Source organism: Diuraphis noxia, unplaced genomic scaffold (assembly GCF_037042655.1).
Source record: "Diuraphis noxia isolate RWA-SAM2 unplaced genomic scaffold, SU_Dnox_SAM2 contig0002, whole genome shotgun sequence".
Taxonomy (NCBI): Eukaryota; Metazoa; Arthropoda; class Insecta; order Hemiptera; family Aphididae; genus Diuraphis; species Diuraphis noxia.
In genome coordinates this window covers 42,480,220-42,491,820 of record NW_028301712.1, presented here as the reverse complement: position 1 = coordinate 42,491,820, position 11,601 = coordinate 42,480,220, and the positions used below count along the sequence as shown (strand labels likewise).

General features: G+C 27.9%; 1 protein-coding gene across 1 annotated transcript in view; it reads right to left on the bottom strand.

Annotated features, from left to right (window-relative positions):
* Nucleotides 1–2,702: 2,702 nt before the first annotated feature.
* Swim (Secreted Wg-interacting molecule) overlaps nucleotides 2,703–11,601 on the bottom strand; it is a 39,678-nt gene continuing 30,779 nt past the window's right edge. Inside the window, exons 4-9 of the mRNA XM_089219702.1 lie at nucleotides 10,248–10,311; nucleotides 9,511–9,709; nucleotides 8,326–8,621; nucleotides 7,554–7,768; nucleotides 5,078–5,229; nucleotides 2,703–4,796 (exon numbers count right to left, since the gene is read on the bottom strand). Of these exons, the coding sequence (XP_089075828.1) occupies nucleotides 4,605–4,796; nucleotides 5,078–5,229; nucleotides 7,554–7,768; nucleotides 8,326–8,621; nucleotides 9,511–9,709; nucleotides 10,248–10,311 (1,118 nt within the window). The 3' untranslated portion in view covers nucleotides 2,703–4,604. The remainder of the gene's footprint in view (nucleotides 4,797–5,077; nucleotides 5,230–7,553; nucleotides 7,769–8,325; nucleotides 8,622–9,510; nucleotides 9,710–10,247; nucleotides 10,312–11,601) is intronic.

Below are 11,601 nucleotides of genomic sequence, written 5' to 3'. Positions count from 1 at the left end.
ACAATGTTTTTGTAATGTGTGAGAGGCTTTAGTGCTTCATCCCTTACACTACACCACCACTTAACTACCAGTTTGTATAAATTATTATGTAACTTCTTTATATTAATATTGATGAATAAGTAATATTTTTGCTAATTATTCTACATATTACCTACATTTTTTGTTTTTAAATAATTAAATATTTGTTAAAGTGTAAAACATTTTATTTGAGATAAACTGTGAATTAATACACGTCTTATTGTATAGCTACAACAATAATTATATTTTTCAATAGATACCCTTTATAAGTATAATTGTTATCTGATATACATTTAAGTGGGTAATTACTCAAATCACCATTTGGTGTTGATTAAATACATTATGTTTCAAATCAAAGTTAATAGTTAATAATATATATTTTTTAAATACTAAAATAAATAAATATAAACATATGTGTTTACTATCTGTGTAACTCAACTAAGCTAGGGGAAGAAGGAAAAATTATAAACTATGACACTATATTTTAGATGTACTAAATATCTCATTTTTAGTGTACTTACTTCAGATTACTGGCGAATTGACGTATAATTTTATTTGCCTAGATTTACGAACTAATTTTACTAAGATTTAGTAAAAAAAAATTATAGAGTATGTGTACGAAATTTGATAGCAATCGGTTCAGTAGCTTTCAAGATTACCCAAACACACAACTATATTATATATTTCTGTCCTGTATAAAAGCTAAATATAACTAGATACAGCTTCTCAAAAATGATTTAACGTATGAACTTGATTTGGTATAATAGTTTCTCTAATGTTCTAGGTGTGCAATAAAAAGGGATTTTAAAGGTAAACTCATACAGGAATTTTATTTCAGCAAATAGAAATATAATGTTTTTTGTATATTCATAAATATATGGTTACTAACGATTATAGAAAATGAAATAGTTATTATGATTTTTTATAAATTTAAATTTTTTAAATTTTATTTTATCAAAAGTCAATTTTCCAAAAATAAGCGATAACCCAAGAGCAGGTGACATAATATATATATACAGTGTGTTCACCGATTTAGGGAACACTGAATTTCTCGGCCTGATTTGTTTGGAATAAATCGATTTTTTTAAGAATTGGTGGTATATGAATACACATTTTTCGATACATTTCAAAAATGTTTGAGTATTTGGTCTGCGCATGCGCAGTAAAAACTTTTTTTTTGAACAGCAACACCTATTTTTAACACCATATTCGGATAAGCCTATTTTTTTAGAGTAATTTTCATGCATCAACTATGGCTCATAGTTCAATATTGACTGAATAAGAGCCATGTAAATTTTATTAAATAATACATTTTTAAACATTTATAATAAAATCATTTATGATTAATTCTTATTGGTTACTTTTTGAATATTTGTACGTATTTTTTTTTTTAGAAAATATGTTGTAACTTATAAACAAGGCTAACATAATATGGATACAAGTGATACAACATTATTTATTAAAAATCGACTAGGTACAACTAGTACAAGTGAACAATAGTTATTTTTTAATTACACAATAAATTAAATAAATTGTTCAAAGTTCAAAATTTTGAAATGTATCGAAAAATTTGTATTTATATACCACCAGTTTGTAAAAAAAAAAATCGATTTATTCAAAACAAATCCAGCCGAAAAATTCAGTGTTCCATAAATCGGTGAACACACTGTATACACGTTATAAAATCCGTCGGATCTTAAATGGCTCCCGTCTATTGTTCGCTTATTTCCAAACGGCTCCCATCCAAAAAGGTCTAACGAACAGGTAAATTCCGAAACGGCTCCCGTCCAAAAAAAAAATGTTCAAATAGGTATAAATGGGCTACGACCATAAAATCAAGGTTTTTCTAAATCAATCCCCTCCAAGGGACTACAACTATATTATTTATACCAAGTTTCCATAATATACCTAGTTGTAAAAAATATAATACAATTTCGAAGATAATATTCAATTTAGATAACTATTTTATTTTCTGTAACTAATAAAAACCATTTTTTAAATTTTATATATATATATATATATATATATATATATATATATATATATATATATAATTAGAGTCTAAGACATGCACATTAAACCGAATAATAAACAATAAAAAATTTAAACGGATCGCATTTGTCTAGTTTAAATCAATCTAGTATGTAATAAATTCGGGATTCTTTATAATAATTTATCGAAATGAAAATATATCGCGAATCGAGGTTTTTAAATAGATATCTACTAATCTCAAAATGTACTTATGTTATTTATTATAGGTATAAACTACTATTTTAGTGTATTATGAACTGACGATTAGTTCACTCCTTAGTTTTCTTGAAAATAATATTATATATTATTATTTTCAAGAATATCATAAAATGTATTTGCTCTCAGTTATAATTAAGTCAGGTTGAAGATATTTTATTTATACATTTTTTGTGCTTATACAATGTTTTTTTTCTGAATAAATTCAATACTTAATAATATATAGGTACTTACTTACTTTAAAAAAGTAATTCTACCTTATTGGAATTATTTTTTATTATCTTGATATGTTTGATTCTCTCCCTATTTTAATATTAGATAGATATGTATACATTTAGATTGATTAACAAAAATAAATATCTCTACAAGATATCGATATGAAATAAATAAAACTTAATAATAGCCTAAAATTGTACAGAAACACAACAATTGGAAAATTCAATTTTAAAATTTAGTTTATTAAAATATTTTTTTTAGCAGTAAGTATAGGTTTTATAATCGATATTTCTAAATATAATATTCGTGATTTTATTTTTGTACGTTTTTCGGATCTTGGAGAGCTTATTTTAAATATCAACTAGTTATAATAGTAAAATTAAACTATATTCACGATATAATTCTGTTTTCTCTAAATGTGTAATATACTAATGTAAACATATTGTTGTTTTATATATTATGAAATTAATTGGCTTTTCCTTAACTGAATGTTTCTTTTATATGACGTAATTCCCATTTCCCATGTTTGGATTTATACATTGTACTTGTAATTAATGCTTAGATAAATTTAATAAAAAATATACTCATACAGTATTGATTATATAAAAACCTTTTGTTAAAATTTTAATTCAATTCAATTAAAATTACAAGTTTATAATTCTCACTATTTATTCTTAAGTAACCCTTTGTAGTTTGAATTTTACAGTTTGTCAAAAAAAAAAAAAAAATCGCGATTTAATTACAATTATATTAATTAGATACAAATTAATATGAATACATTTGGACATAAACAATAGAAATTTTACTAGATATAATAAAACTAAATTTAATATCAACATGAAATGTAGTATTATTAATGATAAAGAATCCAAAATAATAAATATTTTTATAACACTTCAGACAAATAAAAATTTTAATACATAATTATTAATTAAAAAGAACGTAGGTGTGTGGAGCAAAATTAACTTCCAAATTAGAGATCAAGTTTATAAAACATATGAACAAAATTTAAAAAATTTAGTTGATTTAAAGACAATATGAGAATTAATTATCTTTCATACATTTTGAACTTTGACAGATTTTATTTGAAGGCGTTCTTCCTTGGTCAGATTATTTTTAGTATTCTTTAAGCATAGTTGCTTAATGAGAAATTTCCTATTTCCTATTAAGAAAATGTAAATCCTTTGACTTAAGATCTTAGTACAAGCATTTCTAGCGTTTAAATTAAAACAAAAATAAACTTTGAATATTGATCACATAATAGACGATTTACATAAAGAAGATATCTTTTTTTTCCTATTCAGCCAATTATTCTTAAAGAATTTTCACACAACTTCTTTATCTATTTTTTCCAAAATAAATTTCTGGAGGGTTAGTGGAGTTTATAGTTAATAAAATCTAGATTCTATATTGAATTCTTATGTTTGGTATTTTTATATTTTTTATATCACATTTTCCTAATAGGTTTTTGCTTTAACGGTTAATAAATAAATATTAGGTTCACGGTAAGTACTACTTGTTATAGGTAAATCTAATTTGATGATTTCCTCTAGTAAAATACCATAGTTTTTGAAATCAATAGCTCAAGATTGGGAATTTTCAAACTAATCAAATTATTATCAATCAATAAATGCTAGCATGAGTCCTAAATATACATATCTACGTCTTCATGGACATATTGGACCTGCTGGAAGGACAATCCCCCTTATGTTGGATTGATCACGGTTATCCAGAGTTTTTTTTTTTCGGAAGACAAAAATGTGTTGGGTATGAAACTTTGAGTTTGAGATAGATATCAGTCATGTTTTTGTGCGATTCAGTTATAGTTTAAATCACTTTGTGGACAAATCTGCATGTTTAAAATATGGTAATCTAATATATATATATATATTATTGTATAATAAGCGATTATAAATATCGAACGATGTTCGTATATAAATTTATTTGTTGTCTACTTTCGTCCATCGTACGTATATATATATATATATATATATATATATATGTATATGTATATGTAGGTTTATTCATTTTTTTTTGTCCAGCATGATTGTAGATACTGAGGAGTAGAATTTTTTTCCAATCTGTTTCAGACTGCGAACTTATAACCTAACCATGGCACTCGTTCAGATGGAATTTGACTTTGGACCATTAAGCAGGAATACGTCATATCCCAGCGGATTCTCGGTCACATCAAAGTCATCAATGTCCGCCCACGCAGCGATGACGAAATCTTCAATCTCACACTCGTCAACGCCCTTCAGTATCCGGAAGTATCCGTTTTCACCCCACCAACTTCCCCAGGAATTTGACACAATCTACGAACAAATGATATAATTTTAATATAAATCTAATAAAACCGTTGTATTTATTTATATTATTTATTTTATTACTATTTGCCAGTAACCAGCTAAAAATACTAGTAAGAGATATTTTAAAGTGGAAGGGGGAGAGGGTTTAATATTTAATTTTTTTTTTTAATTATGTGATATATTATACTACTAATAATACATACTATATTAAACTACTTTTTGGATTAAAAAAATACTTAATTAATTTTAATTATTTGCGATTTGGCCGTCGCGTCGGTCTAGCGTACCCAATATTTGACAACTTTGCCGCCCTGGTATTCTTCACCCCAACCAACGATCCTCACCGAGTGGTATCCTGTTCTCGATCCTGACGCCAAATTCGAACATTTGTAAATTCCTGATTTGTACATGAAAAAATCTCTGGTCACTTTCATAACGGCTGCAAAAAATAGCGTCAACAACATTCGATTAACTTCATATTATATTGTTTTATATTAGTATGCATAAATACAAAACAATATACCGACCTATTAGATATGCGTATCAGTTAAAACAATTAGTGTATATAATTCCAATGTAATTATATTTCGGTAAAGGAAAATTTTTTTAAACTTATTTTTATCTGCTTATATTACCTACTATTATTTATATTTAGGTCGATTGCGCACGAGTTGTAACTTGTAACCACATGGCTTGGAAATTATATGATATTCTAGTGAATTATTGTAATGATTATCCTGGATTTGTGTCGAAATTAATTTAAATGATACCGAGAGTCCTAAATAAAAAAAAAAAAAAAAAAAATGTCTAAAGTTTTAATCAATATAGTATTTTCAAAGCTGAACAAATAATATTCGTAGCTAATAGGAATCAAACACAAGGTAAACGATTGTTTGTTGTATCACAAATAAATTAATAAGTTATATGGTATGTTTTTTTTTAGTTAATTTTTGTTTGAAATTAATGCTAGCGAATGTATCGATCGAAGTACATATTAAGTTACTATACATACTATACAGTATGAAGATTATTGTTTATAATCGTCTGTAGGCAGTATAGATAAGAGAAGTGGAGTGACAGTATATAACTATGATGCTCTTGAAATGTTTTGCACACTACACTGCTCATATAATATCTTTAAATACATATGTAGTATGTATATCAATAATTTACTATAAGTTCAATGTTTTTAAACCATGATATAGTTAGTACATTATGTGGATATAATTATTATAATTACTAAATGACAAATTGCGTAAATATGGAATGAATTTTTGATATGATGCGTAAGACACAAATGAGGAGTATACTTTGTTCTCGTCGAAAAATCAGTAACACATATTTATACGAGTCGTACGGGTAGAGTACCCATTGCTGGTAGGATTCTGAAAGCCGATATGAATACGAAAAATTTGATTTTTAAATTAGAAAACTGCCAATACCATTGTGCACATTTGTCATTGTGTCGTATTGAAATACGGTTTTATTGTCAAACAGTAATTGTCTTAAAAATCGTATTGCCTAAGAGCTTTATTGTTGTAAAACTTGTATTGTCACTGAAACAAACACGAGTTGGAACTGTATTGTCTTGCGCACCTACGTGTTCACCTTTGCTGCACAAATTATTAAAACCAGACAATATTTGCAAAGATTGTCTAGAGTTTACTCACGATGCTCGATCAATATAATAATATATTATGTGCTAATACTGCTAATACATACACGTTTTTATTCTATTTCATAAAAGCTGGTACATTTGCAGCCGTACTGTCCAGCTAGTTTGTACAAAGTGAGATCATGCTTCAATATTTCGCGCAAAAACGAAAATTATTAATAGGTTTCGTATGTCGTATAGGCTAGGTTTATAATTGGCACGTATGAAATTCATTCATAGTTTACGACGGCCATCAATAAGTAAGATATAACCGGTAGTCCAAGGCATCACTTTAAGTCAGCGTTAAGTTAATAGAATACACAAATAATCCGGAGAAAGAAAGATAAAGTTAAAATCTGGCCTAGGCGTGTTTCAAATTGTGAAGGTTGTAAAGTGCGCAGGTCTACTAATGTGTATTAAGGTACAAGTAATTACAGACTACTATACTTATTCGAACCTTGACAGAGTTTGCACACAAAAGAACCACGGACACCTAAAATAAAATATTATAGTATGCATAATGTGTATAGGATAATCTATAATACTGCAATATATACAATAAAGTTTTATAGACCTCATTATTATGATTAAGATATTCAAAATTTTTTTAAGAATTTCCTTGCCTTGCACAATCAAATTTTACCATCCTTCTATGTAATATAATCGAACAGATCTGTCTTTCAAACTTCATTTTATAAGTTCACTTTTTATTTCTGACGAGCGACCGTCTCTTTTATTTCAACAACCAATGGCAACCAACGCAAACCTATTCTATATCATAAATTATTATAAATTTATAAACAATATATTCGATTTTCGTGAGCTAAAATTGAATTCCTATGTGAATTACATCATTTACATCTATTATTACCTTTTAGATTTTAAAAAACGAAGCTGAACGTGTACAAAATTAGGTGCTGATTGGGTAAAATATTTTATTGATTCCTTCCTCCATAAAAAAATTAATCATACCTTATGATTTTGATATCAATAATAATTGTAAGCTCTGTATGTGTTACCACTGTCATAATAATTGTTAACTCTGTATACGTGTTACCACAATCATAATAATTTACAAATAAGCTGTACGCCTAGTTAGACATTGGTACCTTGGACTGGTCCTGAAGTCAAAATCTCGTGCATGATACCTTCCTCTGTTGCCACCCGGTAAACTGGACCGACCCGGTGCAGTCGAGTTTTGGTCAGACGATCGTTATTGGACCTCACGCGATTCGGACACTGCGCCATTGTCTCTTTCTTCTTTTTTGGTACCGCACACGTGGACATTCGGCCTTCCCAAGGGTAACATTCCTCTGTGATCAGTCTGTGAAACATAATCATGTTTTATTGAAAACAATGAAATTAATTCGATTCATACGTCATATTATATTACGCCCAACCAAAACCAAATTAACTCCTCCTGTTATACTCCATTATGATCCATATTTTGATGGAAAAAAAGTGTATAATATAGGTACTCCCTTCTTATGGAAGATTTGAAAATTGTGTAAAATGGGTGAAGAACCAAAATTGTGTGTTATTAGTGTAAATTATATTATGGTTGTCAAATTTAAAATAAAATGCTAAAATAGAACAAATAATTAAAAATAAATACACAAATACTAAAAGTATGTATAAGGTACATATTATAGATACATCGACCATATGAAGTACATTTAAAATAATAACAAACCAAAATTTAATTTCTATATTATATTAAATTAAGTATAAGTTTGCAAAATAAAAATAAAAATTGTCAAATGTTTTAATATTTTCACTCTATAAACTACCACTTTTAAGCTGTCGACGGGTTAAGCTTACCACCCCCGGTTTCCCGTTTAATCCAGAATTGTTTGATCGCACATAGTGTTTCGAACTCACCCAAACTTCCTGATCCAATTCCACGCTCTGGTCAAATGGCCGCCTTGACACCCTTGCTGGTTAAGATTATTGCACGACAACAGGTGTTGAGGCGACAATACGTCGCTGATCGCGCGTTTGCTCATGATTCCGAAACGGTCGGTGGTCACTTGGACCGTGGTTATGGCCCAGGATGCACCGCACCAGCCTTGATCGATTGGTTGAGAGATGTATTTTCCCCAGACTTCGCGTGAGTCGTAAGACCGCCGTAATTTGCCCCGTTGGAAAGCGGCTTTCAATGGCTTCATTTGCAAAATCTGAACAGTATATTACAATTTAAAATATTTCATTCGCGTCACTAATGAAACATTATAATATAATATTCTATATGAGAAATGTATAAAAGCAAACAGCGTGTAATTTAATAGGATGACTATAATGTACTTTAAAAAAAGGGTACTTTAGTTATAGGTTAACCCATTTCCCCCATAATAATTTCCATATTATAGTGCACCGCATCCAACAAACTTACTGATATTTCGTAATTTTCATAAATTATGAATGTTATCATTTTTTAAAATTTTGAAAAGTTAATTTTTATTTTAGGATCACCCGAAACATTTTTTAGGCATTTAACATTTAAATTCATCGTAAATTTTAAATAAAATTACAGAAAAAAAATGTTCAATCATACATGGATGCGTGTAATTGTACATTTGATTCCTTGCTTCGATATAATCATTTCTAGGCCAGATCTATAATTTAAAAAACAAAAATCTATCAAATATCTATTGAAACTATGTTCAGATGTTCAGTAAAGTATTATTATTAATATCTGATAAATCAAAAATATTTTCAGTCCTTGATTTTTTGTTCTACACAATTCAAAATAAAGGAGAGAAACCTAATCAAATTCTCTGATGGTATATAAAAACGTATCTCGATTAAATTCTATCAAGATTCGGTACATAATGCAATAAACGCCAAAATAAATAATTCCGTATTAAATAAGAATTGCGTTAATTATTTGTGTCGCCATAAATTTGTTTATAAGTATTAATAGGTACTATTAAGGCACAAATATACGAATTTGAGAACGCGTCTATTTAAATATATCATAAAATATTATGATTCATCAAGTTGTTATTACATCGGGTACAAACTTAAGTGCAACATTCTAAGTACGACTCGATGTGTTACACACACCTTTCTCTTGGAATGCAGTGTACCAAGCCGCAATTGTAGTCCCTCGTCGTATCGTCTGCCCCAAAATTCGCTGTAATTGCCAGCCGACCATCCAAACCGGTGTGCTTGGTGCCTTAGCGTATCTAAAATGTACGTGTCGATGAGACACTCGTTGGAGCTGCACATCATCTGTGTTTTGCCATTGGATTCTTGACATCGGCTATGGTAATTATTCAAAAACAATTAGTTATTTATTTTTCAAATATACAGGCAGTTCGCCTGATTACAAATTAATAAGTGTCATTAAAGTGTTAAAAAGTTGTAAGATCTGTTTAGTAACAGCTGATTTAGGTGGAAAAACGTTGGTTTTTTAACAAGTTGAAACCATGTAAAAAAATATTTTGAAAAAAGTAAATACTTTTCGAGATAATTAGTGTACCCACTTAAAACAATCACCCTGTATATACTATAGAAATACTGATATACGTAGGCACCTATAAAGAATTCTAAAAATTAAGAGAAATTGAAATAAGAAATATTGCAAAAAGATATGCTGCACTGATTCGATGGGTTTGTCTTAATTAGAAGAGTATTATTAATTAATAGTTATCAATTAGAAAAAAATATAGTTTAATAGTAATAATAATAATAGTTTTAGATTTAATTTTAATTTTGTTAATTTTGTTTTTTAATAATTTGTGAAATCTCGTTTTTGTGACATGAACTGATTAACTTTAAATACAAACAACTAAACTAACCATTCGTTACAATTTATGTTGACCGTTTCACCAAAATTATACGACCGTCCATTGGCGTAACAATCTGTAAAAAAAATGTAGAAATTAGTTTTTACTTATATAGTTGGTTATTTTCATATAATTATTAACATATTATATCAATAATATGGACATCTAGTGTTCAATGTTCATCTTAAACACGTCTCTAATTATACTTAAACTTAATTGAAAATAACATAATTTAAAATTCGGTCTACATAATATAATATAAAATGTTTTTAGGACGTTATTCAAGTATTAATTATTATAATCGTGTATCGACTTTATATACATAATATAGATATCTCGTATAATACGCACTCTATATATAATCTTTAATAATACATATAATTAATGAATGCATAATTCCGTATATTTGCATTCGGTTACACTACACATTATGTGTACGAATAATGTACCTATGTATAAATATATAAAGATACCATTATTATATGGTTTCATATGGATATGGGTAGCTTTTAGATTAAGAAAATCAATTATTTTTACTTCAGGAAATCGATTAAAAAAACAGTTAAGTTAGGTTAGGTTAGGTTAGCTAAGGTAATAGAAATATAAATAATAATTGAAAATGACATTAATATATTATACCTATATATAAAAAGTAGGTCAAACGATTTCCTGGGAAGTCAAGTCTACCCAACTTTCAGTGAGCCCCAAATATGTAAATATAGTTACACGAATAATAACAAGTTAATACGTATTTATCTTAATTTATAATGATAATAATCATCATAATGTTATTATCATTGTATGTGTCGTGTTTATTATAAATTTATAACGCTGTATAATTTGTTTACACTGTACCTACATAATGACACCACGTCCGCTTCGTCTGCGGTAGTGATGTGAAATTTATCTTAAAACAATAAAGTACGATGACAGTAAAGTTGACTGTAACTAAATGCCTTTTTATGTTTAAAGCCAAATGGTTTGTGAGAAATAATTGTAGTACTCCGTAAACGTAATAACAATTTTAAATGTAATATTGTAATATCGTAAATCATTATGTTATTAAAATATGTAGAATTCTGTTTTTGTTATTTTATTATTTCTGTGGAGTGGATCACCAGGTCGTCTAGGTCGAAGTGCCAGGAGGGCAACATTTTTGCAAGATATTTTTTACATAATATATTTATTTTAATATGTAACTTGATCGAAAATCAGGAATGACATGAATTTATTGATCTTCAAGCAACGTTCAATAATTGCAGGTATAATAATATTATCATATTATAGTAAATGTTATTTTTACACGTATTTTGTTTTAATGTTGTGAAATAATTTTACGATATTATTACAGGATAATGCACGAGAA